The sequence below is a fragment of the Oncorhynchus clarkii genome, chromosome 1, assembly GCF_045791955.1.
Source record: "Oncorhynchus clarkii lewisi isolate Uvic-CL-2024 chromosome 1, UVic_Ocla_1.0, whole genome shotgun sequence".
NCBI lineage: Eukaryota > Metazoa > Chordata > Actinopteri > Salmoniformes > Salmonidae > Oncorhynchus > Oncorhynchus clarkii.
In genome coordinates, this window is record NC_092147.1 from 87,570,757 (window position 1) to 87,592,730 (window position 21,974).

General features: G+C 42.6%; 1 protein-coding gene across 1 annotated transcript; it reads left to right on the forward strand.

Moving 5' to 3' along the window:
• The first annotated feature begins 5,801 nt into the window (after positions 1 to 5,801).
• Positions 5,802 to 20,823, forward strand: LOC139410854 (aftiphilin-like). Its single transcript, XM_071156484.1, has 6 exons — positions 5,802 to 5,878; positions 6,479 to 6,595; positions 10,412 to 10,481; positions 13,654 to 13,738; positions 13,907 to 14,040; positions 20,639 to 20,823. Exons 2-6 carry the CDS (start codon positions 6,482 to 6,484, stop codon positions 20,821 to 20,823), a joined length of 588 nt encoding a protein of 195 aa, XP_071012585.1. The 5' UTR covers positions 5,802 to 5,878; positions 6,479 to 6,481.
• The last annotated feature ends 1,151 nt before the right edge of the window (positions 20,824 to 21,974 follow it).

Genomic DNA, 21,974 nt, shown 5'->3' on the forward strand with positions numbered 1-21,974 from the left:
CTGTGGGATGGAGAGTACAGGGAGGATTACACTGAGTCCTGATGATGGATACTAGACTGTATGACTGTGGGATGGAGAGTACAGGGAGGATTACACTGAGTCCTGATGATGGATACTAGACAGTATGACTGTGGGATGGAGAGAACAGGGAGGATTACACTGAGTCCTGATGATGGATACTAGACAGTATGACTGTGGGATGGAGAGAACAGGGAGGATTACACTGAGTCCTGATGATGGATACTAGACTGTATGACTGTGGGATGGAGAGAACAGGGAGGATTACACTGAGTCCTGATGATGGATACTAGACTGTATGACTGTGGGATGGAGAGAACAGAGAGGATTACACTGAGTCCTGATGATGGATACTAGACTGTATGACTGTGGGATGGAGAGTATTGTTCCCTGGGGTGCAAAAAGATCAAAATACACATCATGTACCTTCAGATGTACACATGATCTGACATGGTACTATTTGGTACCTTTAAGGGTACATGTGTGGATAATGAGTACATGTGTGGATAATGAGTACATGTGTGGATAATGAGTACATGTGTGGATAATGAGTACATGTGTGGATAATGAGTACATGTGTGGATAATGTATTATAATGGTTTAAAAAACAGATAAAGCTCCTCAAGGCACAACGCCTCTCCCCTATTTGACCTAGATAGTTTGTGTGTATGTATTGAGATGTAGGCTACGTGTGCCTTTTTTAAATGAGTTCTGTCCTTGAACTGTTCTTGTCTATTAATGTTCGATATTATACCATGTTTTGTGTGTACCTCCAGGAAGAGTTGCTGTTGCTTTCACAACAGCTAATGGGGATCCTAATAAAGAATACCAAATGATAAATTGTTTTGAATATAAAGGTACAATCATTGGAGACGTGGCTTAGTTGGGCCGTGGCATCAGTACTTTTTGGCAACTTGTGAGTGGAAGGCTTGTACCAGTTTAAGTTGTCTATGGTTCTGTTAATTCAAGCTTGTGCATTTCCACTGCCATTTATGAAGTCCTTATAAAGGCTTACAGAAAAGAGTAATTAATATTGTAGTAATTAACAGGTTAAAGGAAGCATGGACCCCACAATGAGAGACCTAGTCAAGACGTACGAAGAAACTTTAAAAAATCCATAAATGTATCATGCTTGTGTAACGTGGTTAGTTATGTTCCCCACGCCAAAGCAGACATGTGTATTTAATGTTTATTTATTCTAATTGGTTGGTTTACGTCAGATATCAATAAGGGATAATGTCATTGGCTATGGTTGCAGATAGGATGAGATCGCAAACATATATTTTTCCCAGTCTGATATTGACATGCAAGCGGTAGGTCATGTTCTGAAGTGCTGTGTTCTATTTTAATATTTACGATGTGTATGAGTTCACCATGTATATTAGCTATATTTACAGTATCCTGTTAGAGTTTGATGTAATTCTAGCCATGCATTTTGATATTATTGCTGTATGAACAACTAGCTAGCATGCTCTATTGAAGTGATGGTGGTGGCATTTAGCATGTGACTCATACATGGCTGTTTCTCCTTGCTGCAGAACCATGCTACAGCAGCCATCTTGGTGCATGTCAGATCCATGCTACAGCAGACATCTTGGTGCATGTCAGATCCATGCTACAGCAGCCATCTTGTTGCATGTCAGATCCATGCTACAGCAGACATCTTGGTGCATGTCAGATCCATGCTACAGCAGCCATCTTGGTGCAAGTAGCTAGCTAGCCAATATCAGCATGGTTTCATACCATAGACATCAGAACTCTAACACAAGGACAAGCAACATTTTACATCAGTTAGCTAGTTATGACCAGTAGAGGTGTGTGGGTAAAATCACTGAGGAAGTCAAGCCAGTAAATAAAGCCATATTACAACCTACGTTGTGATAATTGCGTTGTTTGCTCTATAACCCATTCGTTCATACACCACCATGATATACAATAAGGCCGTGACAATAAAAAGACAACAGTCACAGAAGTCTACAGCAAGTTCAAGCCAGTTAATGTTTGACAGTTTACTAACAACCACTGATTTAGAAACACAGACTTACCTCAAATCAACAAAAGACAACATGAGCACTGCCTCCGCTATTCCAGCACCATTTACACTTAAAAATGTAAACACTCAAATCAAGAAGGCTATGTATGCTTAGTTTAATACACTGAAAACAAACTTAAAGATACCAAAAACAATTTAGTCCAGTCAATGTTGCTAAATATCATGTGGCTGTCCATGGAACTGATTTTTGTGTGTATGTGTTCATGTGTTTGTAAAACATAGTTTTTTGACTAACCCTACTATCCTAGACTGCTACCATAGACTACGGACTCTCCTTCTCCATGGCCACCGTGAGTAAAACATTTAAACATGTTAACCCTTGCAAGGCTGCCGGCCCAGGCGGCAGCTGCACCGCCCACAACCACAGGGCTCTTCAGATGTTGGTGCGGTTTGCACAAAACATCACCAGGGGCAAACTACCTGCCCACAGAACACCTACAACACCTAATGTCACAGGAAGGCAAGGATAATAACCACCCGAGCCACAACCTGTTCCATCAGAGCCACTATCCCATTCCATTCAGAAGGTGAGGTCAGTACAGGTGCATCACACCTGGGAGAGAGATTGAAAAACAGCTTCTATCTCAAGGCTTTCAGATTGTTAAACAGCCACCACTAGCACAGAGAGGCGGCTGCCTACCTACAGACATGATATCATTGGCCACATTAAAACCTGTTGTGACTAGGGGCAGTATTTTCATTTTTGGAAAAATAATGTACCCAAAGTAAACGGGATATTTTGTCAGGACAAATTGCTAGAATATGCATATAATTGACAACTTAGGATAGAAGACACTCTAAAGTTTCCAAAACTGTAAAAATAGTGTCTGTGAGTATAACAGAACTGATTTTGCAGGCGAAAGCCTGAGAAAAATCCAATCCGGAAGTGCCTCATGTTTTGAAAGCTCTGCGTTCCAATGCGTCCCTATTGAGCAGTGAATGGGCTATCAACCAGATTACTTTTTCTACGTATTCCCAAGGTGTCTACAGCATTGTGACGTAGTTTTACGCATTTATGTTGAAGAATACCCGTAAGCGGTGGTCACCTGATTGCTCTCAGAGTGATTCTCGCGTAAAATACAGGTAGTCATTTTTCCAATCGGTCCTACTGAAAAACCAATTTTCCCGGTGGATATATTATTGAATAGATATTTGAAAAACACCTTGAGGATTGATTATAAACAACGTTTGCCATGTTTCTGTCGATATTATGGAGCTAATTTGGAATAGGTACACTTCAACTGTGAGAGACAGAATCTAAAGCAAAAATCCAGAAAATCACATTGTATGATTTTTAAGTAATTCATTTGCATTTTATTGCATGACATAAGTATTTGATCACCTACCAACCAGTAAGAATTCCTTCTCTCACAGACCTGTTAGTTTTTCTTTAAGAATCCCTCCTGTTCTCCATTTAATTTGATTGCTTTTCTGATTTTCGTGGCCAAGTTACCTGCTGCTAGCTTGACATAATGCTATGCTAGGCTAACTGTATTAACTGGACCTGTTTGAACTCGTTACCTGTATAAAAGACACCTGTCCACACACTCAACAGACTCCAACCTCCATAACTACACGGCAGGACCTGGTCAATGACCTGAAGAGAGCTGGGACCACAGTCTCAAAGAAAACCATTGGTAACACACTACGCCATCATGGATTAAAATCCTGCAGCGCACGCAAGGTACCCCTGCTCAAGGCAGCACATGTCCAGGCCCGTCTGAAGTTTGCCAATGACCATTTGGATGATCCAGAGGAGGAATGGGAGAAGGTCATGTGGTCTGCTGAGACAAAAATATAGCCTTTTGGTCTAAACTCCACTCGCCGTGTTTGGAGGAAGAAAAAGGATGAGTACAACCCCAAGAACACCATCCCAACCGTGAAGCATGGAGGTGGAAACATCATTCTTTGGCGTATGTTTTTCTGCCAAGGGGACAGGACGACTGCACCGTATTGAGGGGAGGATGGATGGGGCCATGTATCGCGAGATCTTGGCCAACAACCTCCTTCCCTCAGTAAGAGCATTGAAGATGGGTTGTGGCTGGGTCTTCCAGCATGACAACGACCCGAAACACACAACCAGGACAACTAAGGAGTGGCTTTGTAAAGAAGCATCTCAAGGTCCTGGAGTGGCCTAGCCAGTCTCTAGACATGAACCCAATAGAAAATCTTTGGAGGGAGCTGAAAGTCCGTATTGCCCAGCGACAGCCCCGAAACCTGAAGCATCTGGAGAAGGTCTGTATGGAGGAGTGGGCCAAAATCCCTGCTGCAGTGTGTGCAAACCTGGTCAAGAACTACAGGAAACATATGATCTCTGTAATTGCAATTGCAAAGGTTTCTGTACCAAATATTAAGTTCTGCTTTTCTGATGTATCAAATACTTATGTCATGTAATAAAATGCAAATTAATGACTTAAAAATCATACAATGTGATTTTCTGGATTTTTGTTTTAGATTCCGTCTCTCACAGTTAAGGTGTACCTATGATAAAGTTACAGACCTCTACATGCTTTGTAAGTAGGAAAACCTGTATATCCACAGTGAAATGAGTCCTATATCGACATAACCTGAATAGCACTCAGCACTGCTCCAAAACCGCAATAAAAAAGCCAGACTACAGTTTGCAACGGCACATGGGTACAAAGATCATACTTTTTGGAGAAATGTCCTCTGGTCTGATGGAAACAAAAATAGAACTGTTTGGCCATCGTTATGTTTGGAGGAAAAAGGGGGAGGCTTGCAAGCTAAAACACCATCCCAACCGTGAAGCACGGTTGCGATGCAGCCTCTGGCCTTGATGGTGAAGGTCCCCTTTTGCGAAGTGTTTAGTCATACATACCCTCCCCTTACTGAGTAAACGGTTTACGTTGCAGAACGCAACAAGCCATACCTTTTGCTACGGTTTGCGACTAATGAATACACCCCAGGCTTATCTAGCCTCAATGCACAACAAACACATTGGCAAGCTCTACTCCTGATAAGGCCTGAAACAATTTTGATTTAGTCTTTTGCTTACTGTGCTTACTGCTTACCGCCTCGTTGTTTGCTTTACCCAGGGTTCCTAGGGGCACGTGGCGGCAGCCTCAGGACCTCCACGGTGCTGTGGGCCTGGGGTTCCATTGGGGCGGCTCCCATAGCAACAGTGCCCTGCTCCACTGTCTGCGGATGGACACCAGAAACATGGTAACGGCCTCTTTTCAGTTTAAAACCACACTCTGTAGTTATGTGAATGGCTCCATGCGTAGCAGAGTGAGCCACAGCCTCCCCAACAGAATAACAGCAGATGTCAACAAACAGTAACAAAATGGATGGATGGCATTTCACATGACTTTAAAACATCTACATATATAGTGCTCAATGAAGGACTTTCCATCAGAGCAACATAACTAAATAAAACATGAAGCCACCTGTCTTTGACAACAACCACATCAATGATGTAGTAAGTAAAGTGTCTGTCTGTCTTGTCTTGTCTGTCTAAGCCCCTCCTTCCTCCCCATATTTCCATATTGTACATCATCTACTGTAAATGTGTCTGTATATCCCCTTTACTGTGTAGAAGTGTTCTGTTGTTGCTGTATCTATAGTGTACATGCTGTATGTGGATTATATGTCAATTCTTCATCTATAATATCATGTTATTCTGTCTGTATATTCTGTTTATTGGTGTAAAAGCAGCACCGTTTCACCAGCTTGAATTCCTGCTACAGGTAAAGTTACTTGGTGATTTCTGATTCTGTCTCTCCTCCACAGTTGTTCACTGGTCAGAGAAAGCAGCCTGTCATAGTTCCTGTGTTTGCAGCCAGCCTGGTGAGTGGACTGATGCAGATACTGTACTGTGTCCCAAATGGCACCCTGTTCCCTATACAGTGCACTACTTTAGACCAGGGCCCATATGGACACAGACCATGGTGGCCCTAGTTCCATTTCTGTCCCTAGATCCTCCCCCTAAGCATGTGTACCAGTCAGTTTGTTCCGTTATGCCACTCCTTGTCATGCCAAACATGACCAGGAGTTGACATGATAGCACAAACAGATCTGGGACCAGGCTACCTTCCCTTAGACTTGTATGCTGATAGACCCTTAATGTTCACAGATCTAAAACTACTGGGTAGGTGTAAAGCAATAAGATGATGACTTGGCAGTCGGCCATATTGCTTTCTCCCTCTCCAAACCTTTCATCATGTGACCAAGTGTTCCATGGTGACCTCTTTCTTTCTCTGCCTTTCCCCTTCACCTTTTATTCCCTATCGCTCTCCCATCTCTCTCTCTTTCCCCCGTTATCCCCCCTCTCCCATCTCTCTCTCTTTCCCCCGTTATCCCCCCTCTCTCCTCTCTCTCTCTCTTTCCCCCGTTATCCCCCCTCTCTCCTCTCTCTCTTTCACCCCCTCTCCCCTCTTTCTCTCTCAGGGAATGTTAGAGCCCACCAAAGAGCCACTGAGACCAGCTTCAACTGCGGAGAAGACTGCTGCAACAGCACAAGCACTTCCTGGGTCACAGGAAACCACCACAACCTCGTCAATACAGGTACAGAAACAGGTGCAGGGAGAAGTTGTCCTAGATGCTGATATGTGGTCAGTTTAGCATTTTCCCTGCAAATGGTTACAGTTAGAATTGCGGGAGGTGATGCAGATCCTAGGTCTGTACCTAGGGGAAACTTCACTCCAGAGCAACAGGCACACCACAGCTGTGTGTGAACATGTTACCAGCTGTTAAACTCTCCTCCGGCTTTGTTCCTCAATCCCGCACCCCTTTCTCAAAGCTCATTGGAGGAGGAGGTTTGAGAGGAGGGACCTTAGATACTCTCTTCAAAATGAACTTTGAGAGAGAGGTAAGAATAGTTCTGTTCTTTGAATTGAGGACAGAAGAGGCAAGGATGTGACAGTTCGTAACGTTTCCAGACAGCCTGTGGCTAGGATGTGACAGTTGGTAATGTTTCCAGACAGTCTGTGGCTAGGATGTGACAGTTGGTAATGTTTCCAGACAGTCTTATGCTAGGATGTGACAGTTGGTAATGTTTCCAGACAGTCTGTTGCTGGGATGTGACAGTTGGTAACGTTTCTAGACAGTCTGTGGCTAGGATGTGACAGTTGGTAACATCTCCAGACAGTCTGTTGCTAGGATGTGACAGTTGGTAATGTTTCCAGACAGCCTGTGGCTAGGATGTGACAGTTGGTAACGTCTCCAGACAGCCTGTGGCTAGGATATGACAGTTGGTAATGTTTCCAGACAGTCTGTGGCTAGGATGTGACAGTTGGTAATGTTTCCAGACAGTCTTATGCTAGGATGTGACAGTTGGTAACGTTTCCAGACAGTCTGTGGCTAGGATGTGACAGTTGGTAACATCTCCAGACAGTCTGTTGCTAGGATGTGACAGTTGGTAATGTTTCCAGACAGCCTGTGGCTAGGATGTGACAGTTGGTAATGTCTCCAGACAGCCTGTGGCTAGGATATGACAGTTGGTAATGTTTCCAGACAGTCTGTGGCTAGGATGTGACAGTTGGTAATATTTCCAGACAGCCTGTGGCTAGGATGTGACAGTTGGTAATGTTTCCAGACAGTCTGTGGCTAGGATGTGACAGTTGGTAATGTTTCCAGACAGTCTGTGGCTAGGATGTGACAGTTGGTAACAATTCCAGACAGCCTGTGGCTAGGATGTGAAAGTTGGTAATGTTTCCAGACAGCCTGTGGCTAGGATGTGACAGTTGGTAATGTTTCCAGACAGTCTGTGGCTAGGATGTGACAGTTGGTAACATTTCCAGACAGCCTGTGGCTAGGATGTGACAGTTAGTATTGTTTCCGGACAGCCTGTGGCTAGGATGTGACAGTTGGTAATGTTTCCAGACAGTCTGTGGCTAGGATGTGACAGTTGGTAATGTTTCCAGACAGTCTGTGGCTAAGATGTGACAGTTGGTAACAATTCCAGACAGCCTGTGGCAAGGATGTGACAGTTGGTAATGTTTCCAGACAGCCTGTGGCTAGGATGTGACAGTTGGTAATGTTTCCAGACAGTCTGTGGCTAGGATGTGACAGTTGGTAATGTTTCCAGACAGTCTGTGGCTAGGATGTGACAGTTGGTAACAATTCCAGACAGCCTGTGGCTAGGATGTGAATGTTGGTAATGTTTCCAGACAGCCTGTGGCTAGGATGTGACAGTTGGTAATGTTTCCAGACAGTCTGTGGCTAGGATGTGACAGTGGTAACATTTCCAGACAGCCTGTGGCTAGGATTTGACAGTTAGTAATGTTTCCGGACAGCCTGTGGCTAGGATGTGACAGTTGGTAATGTTTCCAGACAGTCTGTGGCTAGGATGTGACAGTTGGTAATGTTTCCAGACAGTCTGTGGCTAGGATGTGACAGTTGGTAATGTTTCCAGACAGTCTGTGGCTAGGATGTGACAGTTGGTAACGTTTCCAGACAGCCTGTGGCTAGGATGTGACAGTTGGTAATGTTTCCAGACAGCCTGTGGCTAGGATGTGACAGTTGGTAATGTCTCCAGACAGTCTGTGGCTAGGATGTGACAGTTGGTAATGTTTCCAGACAGTCTGTGGCTAGGATGTGACAGTTGGTAATGTTTCCAGACAGTCTGTGGCTAGGATGTGACAGTTGGTAACAATTCCAGACAGCCTGTGGCTAGGATGTGAATGTTGGTAATGTTTCCAGACAGCCTGTGGCTAGGATGTGACAGTTGGTAATGTTTCCAGACAGTCTGTGGCTAGGATGTGACAGTTGGTAACATTTCCAGACAGCCTGTGGCTAGGATTTGACAGTTAGTAATGTTTCCGGACAGCCTGTGGCTAGGATGTGACAGTTGGTAATGTTTCCAGACAGTCTGTGGCTAGGATGTGACAGTTGGTAATGTTTCCAGACAGTCTGTGGCTAGGATGTGACAGTTGGTAATGTTTCCAGACAGTCTGTGGCTAGGATGTGACAGTTGGTAACGTTTCCAGACAGCCTGTGGCTAGGATGTGACAGTTGGTAATGTTTCCAGACAGCCTGTGGCTAGGATGTGACAGTTGGTAATGTCTCCAGACAGTCTGTGGCTAGGATGTGACAGTTGGTAATGTTTCCAGACAGCCTGTGGCTAGGATGTCTGTGGCTAGGATGTGACAATTGGTAACGTTTACATTGGTAATTGGTAGGATGTGACAGTTGGTAACGTTTCCAGACAGCCTGTGGCTAGGATGTGACAGTTGGTAATGTTTCCAGACAGCCTGTGGCTAGGATGTGACAGTTGGTAATGTTTCCAGACAGCCTGTGGCTAGGATGTGACAGTTGGTAATGTCTCCAGACAGTCTGTGGTTAGGATGTGACAGTTGGTAATGTTTCCAGACAGCCTGTGGCTAGGATGTGACAGTTGGTAATGTTTCCAGACAGTCTGTGGCTAGGATGTGACAGTTGGTAACATTTCCAGACAGCCTGTGGCTAGGATGTCTGTGGCTAGGATGTGACAATTGGTAACGTTTACATTGGTAATTGGTAGGATGTGACAGTTGGTAATGTTTCCAGACAGTCTGACTAGGATGTGACAGTTGGTAACGTTTACATTGGTAATTGGTAGGATGTGACAGTTGGTAACGTTTCCAGACAGTCAGTGGCTAAGATGTGACAGTGGGTAATGTTTCCAGACAGTCTGTGGCTAGGATGTGACAGTTGGTAATGTCTCCAGACAGTCTGTGGCTAGGATGTGACAGTTGGTAATGTCTCCAGACAGCCTGACTAGGATGTGACAGTTGGTAATGTCTCCAGACAGCCTGACTAGGATGTGACAGTTGGTAATGTCTCCAGACAGTCTGTGGCTAGGATGTGACCATTGGTAATGTTTCCAGACAGCCTGTGGCTAGGATGTGACAGTTGGTAATGTTTCCAGACAGTCGGTGGCTAGGATGTGACAGTTGGTAATGTTTCCAGACAGCCTGTGACTCACACAGTATACCCAACACAAACAGGGCTACATTGGGCACTATATTTTACACTTCCTTGGCAATGAAGTTAACCCTAAACTCTGACCTATGATCAGATATCCTTACCGCAGATCCTAATCTTAGCATTAGGAGGATAATGACAATATCTGACCCTAGACTAACTAACACCCAATTCCTCTGTGCTGTCCTCTATCCATCTCGAAGACCTGGCCATATTCACAATGCGTCTTGGAGTAGGAGTGCTGATCTAGGATCAGTCTTTTAACTCATAATCAATAAGATAACAAGAACCAGGGGGACCTGATTCTAGATCAGCACTCCTTTGTCTGATGTGCTTTTGTGAGTATGGGCTTTCAAGAGACTGTGTTGAATAGAGGGCACACTGCTGAGCCTCACTCCAGTTTGTTCCTTCCGGCAGCAGGGGGCCCCCCAGCCTTGGTCCCAGTTTGACTGGAGCAGCAGTGGCCTTGGCGTCAACCGTCTGGATGGTACGTCCTCCCACTGAGCCCCCTACCTACAGGGCCAGAGATGAGGCTGCTGAACACACTCTCTCCTCCGACTCTGCTGCTACCTGACTCCTGTTGCTCTCTTTGCTTCCAATGTCCACACCAGCATACTAGACTACCACCTATAAAGAATCAATGTGTTGGACATACTAGACTACCACCTATAATGAATCAATGTGTTGGACATACTAGACTACCACCTATAATGAATCAATGTGTTGGACATACTAGACTACCACCTATAATGAATCAACGTGTTGGACATACTAGACTGCCACCTATAATGAATCAATGTGTTGGACATGCATTCTAAGTAAGTCATATGCAAGTGTGGACTTTGGAACATGGTCCCTATCACTCCCCCCCTCTCCCCCTCCATCTCTCCTCTGCTCCTCTCTTCACACTGACGTTTCCCTCTAGATGGTACTACTCATTTTCATGACCTACTGTCCCTTTAATTGTATCTTGTACTGTGGAATCCCAAGGCTCTCTCTCTATACGTCTAACTTAACCGGCTACCTCGTCTGCCCTGTATTGAGTGATGCTGATGAGGTTTCTCACATGTTGTTACCCTTCATCATTGATCCAAACACTGTTTCTTATTGCACTGGGCGAGAGATCTTTCAGTATTAGTGGAGGAAATGGGGCAAAGACAAGTCAAGCCATATAGATGAATGTGTGGCCATAGCCTAAAGGGAATCCCCCCAGTAGCTGCATTTTGGTTGTAGTAGAAATAAGCTCATGTGAAAAAGCCTGAAATCCAGACCTGTTCTGTACTGACATTCCACTCCTTGTACTTTGTCATATGCCAAAAATGATGTTTGGCATGACATGAAGTGGAATATTAGCACAAACATACTGGTATCCAGACTAGAGAAAGCCAGGATCCTCTTACTTGTACCCAGGATAGAGAAATACAGGATCCTGTTACTAGTACCCAGGATAGAGAAAGCCAGGATCCTCTTACTAGTACACAGGATAGAGAAATACAGGATCCTCTTACTAGTACCCAGGATAGAGAAAGCCAGGATCCTCTTACTAGAACCCAGGATAGAGAAAGCCAGGAACCTCTTACTAGTACCCAGGCTAGAGAAAGCCAGGATCCTCTTACTAGTACCCAGGCTAGAGAAAGCCAGGATCCTCTTACTGTACCCAGGATAGAGAAAGCCAGGATCCTCTTACTGGTACCCAGGATAGAGAAAGCCAGGATCATCTTACTAGTACCCAGGATAGAGAAAGCCAGGGTCCTCTTACTAGTACCCAGGATAGAGAAAGCCAGGATAGAGAAAGCCAGGATCCTCTTACTGGTACCCAGGATAGATAAAGCCAGGATCCTCTTACTAGTACCCAGGATAGAGAAAGCCAGGGTAGAGAAAGCCAGGATAGAGAAAGCCAGGATCCTCTTACTGGTACCCAGGATAGAGAAAGCCAGGATAGATAAAGCCAGGATCCTCTTACTAGTACCCAGGATAGATAAAGCCAGGATCCTCTTACTGGTACCCAGGATAGATAAAGCCAGGGTAGAGAAAGCCAGGATAGAGAAAGCCAGGATCCTCTTACTAGTACCCAGGATAGAGAAAGCCAGGATCCTCTTACTGGTACCCAGGATAGATAAAGCCAGGATCCTCTTACTGGTACCCAGGATAGATAAAGCCAGGATCCTCTTACTGGTACCCAGGATAGAGAAAGCCAGGATCCTCTTACTGGTACCCAGGATAGATAAAGCCAGGATCCTCTTACTGGTACCCAGGATAGAGAAAGCCAGGATCCTCTTACTGGTACCCAGGATAGATAAAGCCAGGATCCTCTTACTGGTACCCAGGATAGAGAAAGCCAGGATCCTCTTACTGGTACCCAGGATAGAGAAACCCAGGATAGAGAAAGCCAGGATCCTCTTACTGGTACCCAGGATAGATAAAGCCAGGATCCTCTTACTAGTACCCAGGATAGAGAAAGCCAGGATCCTCTTACTGGTACCCAGGATAGAGAAACCCAGGATAGATAAAGCCAGGATCCTCTTACTAGTACCCAGGATAGAGAAAGCCAGGATCCTCTTACTGGTACCCAGGATAGAGAAACCCAGGATAGATAAAGCCAGGATCCTCTTACTGGTACCCAGGATAGAGAAAGCCAGGATCCTCTTACTGTTTTCTGTTTAAGCTGCTATTCTGTGTTTTCTTATATTCTTCTGTATCTTTACTTTTCATTTTCTTTGTAAAATAAAGAGGACATATATATATATATATATATATATTCAGTAAACTGAAACTGATCTTTACAATCACTGTGATTATATAAACACAATATCTGCAAAAGAAAATACAATTTGATTTAGCTTGAATATGTTTTTATATTTCTTTTTAGATCCCCCCAACCAATGAGATGTTTTAAGGTTCTTTCAGTGTGGTTGCAATAAACACTGTTGTAAATACGTGAATAAACCTCTTTCTAATATATTACACCTATCTGAGCTGTCCTGCCTCTTGGTTTTCTCTGGCTGTTCTATCACTGCACTGACGACTTTCCTCCATAGACATGGATAGATATAACACATCCTGGTTTAACATGGGCAGTGCCATTGAGGCCGTTCACCATAAGGAAGCAGTCAACTGGGTGGGAATTTCTATAGGATAAGTAAGGATCACAGAATTCCATCCAGGTTAGCAGGAAGGATCTGCCAATGAATTATACTCCTGAGGAAACATCCCATACCTGGATGTGGCTGTAAATCACCCACCTTGGCCTTAATGCCTGTTCAGACAATACACTCCAGGAGGCAGTATGCAAACCCTTTCAGTTTGTCAATTAACTAATTTAAGTAAAATGGAGAGAGCCCTCAATATTGCTGCCCATGCTGTCACGGAAGCCAGAATGGCAAAGATGTAAGGAAGAGCCCTCTATCCAACTCTATGCTGCTTTCCTCTGTTCTGTCGAATCTTATTCCAGCTCCATACTGCCACCCACTGTGTTGAAAGACCAAATTCTTGATGGTTTCTTCACCACTTGCTAGTAGTTTGTACACCTTTTATTTGGACCAAGGACAGAAGTGCCATGGTGGTATTTTTGTTTTGAACTCTAAACACAGGTGCAATGTGTGTGTACATATGTATGGTGTGTGTGTGTGTGTGTGTGTGTGTGTGATGTGGTGGACCAGAGCTAGACAGTGACACCAGCAGCCGTCCAGCTGACACCCTGAACCACCTCATGTCTACTATGGAGAACACCACCACCTCCACCAGGTCAGACTGACACACACACGTAGTGATCAATAATTGCTAATCAAGCATAATCGATTGGTTTTATATCGTGCTTTGCCAGGTCTGAAAGAGCTTTGCATGGAAAACTCACCTGCAATCAAATGTCGCCTCTGTGTTTTTCCATCTTAATGTGTTGTGTGTTTGTGTCAGGAAACCCCATAGGGATGAGGAGGACCAGCTGAGTGAGGAGGCAGCCAGGGTGATCTGTGGGCTGGCTGACCTGTCCTTCATGAAGGCTAAGGTCCTAATGTTCCCCATCACCCTCACACCAGCCGCTGGCTCTGGTACACTGCTAGAGTGATGCACATACACATGGATGGATGCACATACACATAAACACAGAAGACTTGTCCGCTTCAAAGCTTGATTGAACATTGATGCAAAGTCAAAATGTTGATAATCAGTAATATGGTGAAATAGTTAGTCTTTTGTTCTGAATGTATTGATGTATTTATGTTGTGACACAGTGGTTGAGGTCTAAGACTGAGCCACACTTACCTCCAGTCATCTGCCTCGTTCCCCCAGTGGTATTAGATCAATTTCCTGTTTCTCTTTTCAAGATGGACATTTTATCTTCATGTATTTATTCTTAATGTGTGTATAGTTTATTCATGTGAATTCGTCATAAATCCATAGCAAATATATTATATTTAATATTTACATAACAGATTGGTTATAACAATATTTATATGATACAGTGGGGCAAAAAAGTATTTAGTCAGCCACCAATTGTGCAAGTTCTCCCACTTAAAAAGACGAGAGAGGCCTGTAATTTTCATCATAGGTACACTTCAACTATGACAGACACAATGAGAAAAAAAATAAAAAATCTCATTGTAGGATTTTGATTGAATTTATTTGCAAATTATGGTGGAAAATAAGTATTTGGTCAATAACAAAAGTGTTTCTCAATACTTTGTTATATACCCTTTGTTGGCAATGACAGAGGTCAAACCTTTTCTGTAAGTCTTCACAAGGTTTTCACACACTGTTGCTGGTATTTTGGCCCATTCCTCCATGCAGATCTCCTCTAGAGCAGTGATGTTTTGGGGCTGTTGCTGGGCAACACAGACTTTCAACTCCCTCCAAAGATTTTCTATGGGGTTGAGATCTGGAGACTGGCTAGGCCACTCCAGGACCTTGAAATGCTTCTTACGAAGCCACTCCTACCATTGCCCGGGCGGTGTGTTTGGGATCATTGTCATGCTGAAAGACCCAGCCACGTTTAATCTTCAATGCCCTTGCTGATGTAAGGGAATACCCCCCTGAAATGGACAAAAATGAATGGCAAAACATTGGCATTGGACAAACCATATACACGGTGTCCAATACCACCCAATGTGGCGTTGATCCATGCAAAGTTGATTGCAAATGCCATATGGCAAGTGCCAGTTGTAACACTTCAAAAATCCAACAGGTGGCGAATGCGCTCCACCGGGGTTTTTCATATTGGAAGGAGGTTTTCACTCAATCTCACGATACATGGCCCCATTCATTCTTTCCTTTACACGGATCAGTCGTCCTGGTCCCTTTGCAGAAAAACAGCCCCAAAGCATGATGTTTGAACACACATGCTTCACAGGAGGTATGGTATTCTTTGGATGCAACTCAGCATTATTTGTCCTCCAAACACGACGAGTTGAGTTTTTACCAAAAAGTTCTATTTTGGTTTCATCTGACCGTATGACATTCTCCCAATCTTCTTCTGGATCATCCAAATGCTCTCTAGCAAACTTCAGACGGGCCTGGACATGTACTGGCTTAAGCAGGGGGACACGTCTGGCACTGCAGGATTTGAGTCCCTGGTGGCGTAGTGTGTTACTGATGGTAGGCTTCGTTACTTTGGTCCCAGCTCTCTGCAGGTCATTCACTAGGTCCCCCCGTGTGGTTCTGGGATTTTTGCTCACCGTTCTTGTGATCATTTTGACCCCACGGGGAGCCCCAGATTGATGGAGATTATCAGTGGTCTTATATGTCTTCCATTTCCTAATAATTGCTCCCACAGTTGATTTCTTCAAACCAAGCTGCTTACCTATTGCAGATTCAGTCTTCCCAGCCTGGTGCAGGCCTACAATTTTGTTTCTGGTGTCCTTTGACAGCTCTTTGGTCTTGGGCCACAGTGGAGTTTGGAGTGTGACTGTTTGAGGTTGTGGACAGGTGTCTTTTATACTGAGAACAAGTTCAAACAGGTGCCATTAATATAGGCAACGAGTGGAGGAAAGAGGAGCCTCTTAAAGAAGAAGTTACAGGTCTGTGAGAGCCAGAAATCTTGCTTGTTTGTAGGTGACCAAATACTTATTTTCCACCATAATTTGCAAATAAATAAATAAAAAATCCTACAATGTGATTTTCTGGATTTCTTTTCTCATTTTGTCTGTCATAGTTGAAGTGTACCTATGATGAAAATTACAGGCCTCTCTCATCTTTTTAAGTGGGAGAACTTGCACAATTGGTGGCTAACTAAATACTTTTCCTCCCCACTGTATACAGTGCCTTGCGAAAGTATTCGGCCCCCTTGAACTTTGCGACCTTTTGCCACATTTCAGGCTTCAAACATAAAGATATAAAACTGTATTTTTTGTGAAGAATCAACAACAAGTGGGACACAATCATGAAGTGGAACGACATTTATTGGATATTTCAAACTTTTTTAACAAATCAAAAACTGAAAAATTGGGCGTGCAAAATTATTCAGCCCCCTTAAGTTAATACTTTGTAGCGCCACCTTTTGCTGCGATTACAGCTGTAAGTCGCTTGGGGTATGTCTCTAACAGTTTTGCACATCGAGAGACTGAAATTTTTTCCCATTCCTCCTTGCAAAACAGCTCGAGCTCAGTGAGGTTGGATGGAGAGCATTTGTGAACAGCAGTTTTCAGTTCTTTCCACAGTTTGTGACAGTTTCTCATACTTGTTCCCGCTGTCTGTATATATTTTCAAGGATGCCTTTGCACATTCTCAAGATATTAAATTAATGTGACCTATAGTTCACTGGTGCTTAACAATAAGATCTGTGGAGGAAAACTATGGACTGTAAAATGTAAGGGACTTGTTCTGGAAAAAGACTAAAGAGCCTATGGAAAGGTTTCAATACATGTCTTGGGGTCTTGTTTAAACTAGTGTGAATGTAGCTATTTATTTTAGTGTACATACAAATAAAAATCTATTTAAGAAGGGTTAAATGAATGTGTGTGATTTTGTACTCTGTGAATGTCAGGTGTTACAGGCGCTTACAACCAATGATCATCCCAACCACCCAGGATGACCTCTGCCCTCTGACCTCTGTACTCTCTTGTTAAATCATCAAAATGCTCAAACAACATTTGTACTATTTTTAATGAATTAATTTTCACTCTCCACACCATTGTATTTTCTGACGTGCTGTAAAGAGGGTAAGAATATTTATCAATAACATTAAGTGGGTTATATTAAACCTTTTTATTTTCCATTACTCTTAAAAAACGAACACCTAGATTGAGAAAGCAGTGTTCTCTATAATAGCATAGTAAGGCTGATAATGAATAAGATGCTGGTCTACTGGTTGATATCTGGTTCTGATCTTTATAATTGATGTTTCTATGTTAGACCTATTGTCTCTTTCAGGAATAATGGAGACTGGACCAGACAGTCTGTTTTTGACTCCTGTTTCTCCTCCACAGTTCATTCTCTGTGTCTGGTAACTACACTGCTAATTCCCTTGGTCTGGTAACTACACTGCTAATTCCCTCTGTCTGGTAACTACACTGATAATTCCCTGTGTGTCTGGTAACTACACTGATAATTCCCTCTGTGTCTGGTAACTACACTGATAATTCCCTGTGTGTGTGTACGACACCTGCATTTTGGTTAAATGTTTTGAATGCACATTAAAATAAGTGACGTCTCACAGTTTGTGTGTCTTTAGTGGTGGGTAATGTACCTACAGTTTGTGTGTCTTTAGTGGTGGTTAATGTACCTACAGTTTGTATGTCTTTAGTGGTGGGTAATGTACCTACAGTCTGTGTGTCTTTAGTGGTGGGTAATGTACCTACAGTCTGTGTCTTTAGTGGTGGGTAATGTACCTACAGTCTGTGTGTCTTTAGTGGTGGGTAATGTACCTACAGTCTGTGTGTCTTTAGTGGTGGGTAATGTACCTACAGTCTGTGTGTCTTTAGTGGTGGGTAATGTACCTACAGTCTGTATGTCTTTAGTGGTGGGTAATGTACCTACAGTCTGTCTTTAGTGGTGGGTAATGTACCTACAGTCTGTCTTTAGTGGTGGGTAATGTACCTACAGTTAGTATGTCTTTAGTGGTGGGTAATGTACCTACAGTCTGTATGTCTTTAGTGGTGGGTAATGTACCTACAGTTTGTATGTCTTTAGTGGTGGGTAATGTACCTACAGTTTGTGTGTCTTTAGTGGTGGGTAATGTACCTACAGTTTGTGTGTCTTTAGTGGTGGGTAATGTACCTACAGTTTGTGTGTCTTTAGTGGTGGGTAATGTACCTACAGTTTGTATGTCTTTAGTGGTGGGTAATGTACCTACAGTCTGTGTGTCTTTAGTGGTGGGTAATGTACCTACAGTCTGTGTGTCTTTAGTGGTGGGTAATGTACCTACAGTTTGTGTGTCTTTAGTGGTGGGTAATGTACCTACAGTCTGTGTGTCTTTAGTGGTGGGTAATGTACCTACAGTCTGTGTGTCTTTAGTGGTGGGTAATGTACCTACAGTCTGTATGTCTTTAGTGGTGGGTAATGTACCTACAGTCTGTCTTTAGTGGTGGGTAATGTACCTACAGTTTGTATGTCTTTAGTGGTGGGTAATGTACCTACAGTTTGTGTGTCTTTAGTGGTGGGTAATGTACCTACAATTTGTATGTCTTTAGTGGTGGGTAATGTACCTACAGTTTGTATGTCTTTAGTGGTGGGTAATGTACCTACAGTCTGTGTGTCTTTAGTGGTGGGTAATGTACCTACAGTCTGTGTGTCTTTAGTGGTGGGTAATGTACCTACAGTCTGTGTGTCTTTAGTGGTGGGTAATGTACCTACAGTCTGTCTTTAGTGGTGGGTAATGTACCTACAGTTTGTGTGTCTTTAGTGGTGGGTAATGTACCTACAGTCTGTGTGTCTTTAGTGGTGGGTAATGTACCTACAGTTTGTGTGTCTTTAGTGGTGGGTAATGTACCTACAGTTTGTGTGTCTTTAGTGGTGGGTAATGTACCTACAGTCTGTGTGTCTTTAGTGGTGGGTAATGTACCTACAGTCTGTATGTCTTTAGTGGTGGGTAATGTACCTACAGTTTGTATGTCTTTAGTGGTGGGTAATGTACCTACAGTTTGTATGTCTTTAGTGGTGGGTAATGTACCTACAGTTTGTATGTCTTTAGTGGTGGGTAATGTACCTACAGTTTGTGTGTCTTTAGTGGTGGGTAATGTACCTACAGTTTGTATGTCTTTAGTGGTGGGTAATGTACCTACAGTCTGTATGTCTTTAGTGGTGGGTAATGTACCTACAGTTTGTATGTCTTTAGTGGTGGGTAAAGTACCTACAGTTTGTATGTCTTTAGTGGTGGGTAATGTACCTACAGTCTGTATGTCTTTAGTGGTGGGTAATGTACCTACAGTTTGTATGTCTTTAGTGGTGGGTAATGTACCTACAGTTTGTATGTCTTTAGTGGTGGGTAATGTACCTACAGTTTGTATGTCTTTAGTGGTGGGTAATGTACCTACAGTCTGTGAAAAAGTATTTTCCCACTTTCTGATTTGTAATACTGAATGTAATCAGATCTTCAAGAAAACCTAATATTATATAAATGGAACCTAAACAAATGTATTGTTAAACAAATGTATTGTTAAACAAATGTATAGCTAAACAAATATATAGCTAAACGAATGTATAGCTAAACGAATGTATAGCTAAACGAATGTATTGTTAAACAAATGTATAGCTAAACAAATATATAGCTAAACGAATGTATAGCTAAACGAATGTATTGTTAAACAAATGTATAGCTAAACAAATGTATAGCTAAACGAATGTATAGCTTAAAAAGTTTTGTCTACTTATTTTATTTATTTAATCGTTATGCAACACCAAACTCCCCAGTGGGAAAATGTCATTGCTCCTTTTACACTCAATAACTGGTTGTGCCACCTTTAGCTGCGTTCAATACCATACCATATACAGGGTCAGTTCAATACCATACTATATACAGGGTCAGTTCAATACCATATTATATACAGGGTCAGTTCAATACCATATTATATACAGGGTCAGTTCAATACCATATTATATACAGGGTCAGTTACAATACCATACTATATACAGGGTCAGGTAATACCATACTATATACAGGGTCAGTTACAATACCATACTATATACAGGGTTAGTTAATACCATACTATATACAGGGTCAGGTAATACCATACTATATACAGGGTCAGTTACAATACCATACTATATACAGGGTTAGTTAATACCATACTATATACAGGGTCAGTTAATACCATACTATATACAGGGTCAGTTAATACCATACTATATACAGGGTCAGTTCAATACCATACTATATACAGGGTCAGTTAATACCATACTATATACAGGGTCAGTACCAGTACCATACTATATACAGGGTAATTTTCAGTACTGTACTATATACTGGGTCAGTTCCAGTTGTCACGAACCGTCTGAAAGCCCGTAACAAAAGGGAGACAACGTGGTACCATACTATATACAGGGTCAGTTCCAGTACTGTACTATATACAGTGTCCAACCAGCCAGTCAACATGCTCTCAATGGAACTTTTTTAAGATTTGAGGAACCATACCAAACTTTTTCAACCTCCTGAGGGGGAAGAGGCACTGTCGCGCCTTCTTCTTGACTGTACGCGTGTGTTTGGACCATTTTAAGTCTATAGTGATTTGGACACCAAGGACCTTGAAGCTCTCGACCTGCTCAACTGCGGCCCCGTCGATGTGGATGGCGACGTGCTCCGATCTGGTTTTCATGCCCAGCACAGCACAGAGACAGCCTTAGTTAAAGAGGTCAATTATCTTAGAGCCAACACAGATGCCAAAGAGCTCTCTGTCCTTTAAGTGCTGCATATGACACTGTTGACCATGATGTCCTACTGGACAGACTGGAGAGGTGGGTTGGTCTCCCCAGTCCAGACCTATTTAACCGGGTTTGTGACAGTTTTTTCTCACACTTGTTCCCGCTGCCTGTCTACATGTTCAAGGAGGCCTTTGCACATTCTAAAGATATTAAATGAATGTGACCTGTAGTTCACTGGTGCTGAATAATAAGATCACATTCTAAATATATGAAATGAATGTGACCTGTAGTTCACTGGTGCTGTATAATAAGATCACATTCTAAAGATATTAAATGAATGTGACCTGTAGTTAACTGGTGCTGAATAATAAGATCACATTCTAAATATATGAAATGAATGTGACCTGTAGTTCACTGGTGCTGAATAATAAGATCACATTCTAAAGATATGAAATGAATGTGACCTGTAGTTCACTGGTGCTGAATAATCAGATCACATTCTAAAGATATTAAATGAATGTAACCTGTAGTTCACTGGTGCTGAATAATAAGATCACATTCTAAAGATATTAAATGAATGTGACCTGTAGTTCACTGGTGCTGAATAATAAGATCACATTCTAAATATATGAAATGAATGTGACCTGTAGTTCACTGGTGCTGAATAATAAGATCACATTCTAAAGATATGAAATGAATGTGACCTGTAGTTCACTGGTGCTGAATAATAAGATCACATTCTAAAGATATGAAATGAATGTGACCTGTAGTTCACTGGTGCTGAATAATAAGATCACATTCTAAAGATATGAAATGAATGTGACCTGTAGTTCACTGGTGCTGAATAATAAGATCTGTGGAGGAAAACTATGGACTGTAAAATGTAAGGGACTTCCTGTGGAAAAACACAAGACATTAAAGAGCCTCTAGAAAGGTTTGAAAGCCTTGCTCTCCTTGGCTGTTCCTTTTAATGTACACTCAAATGGAAATGATTTAGAAGAGGTACATGAGTGTGAACGTGTGTTTGTCCGTGGTGAGATTCAAACACGTTAACACTAGATTATTACACTAGATGTTTATGTTATACTTCCATCTCGACCAACCACCCTCCTTTCAGTTTTGCCTTAAATAACCATCTGTCTTATGTGACCATATCAAACATGACTTATACTAATTTAAGTGTTCTGGATTT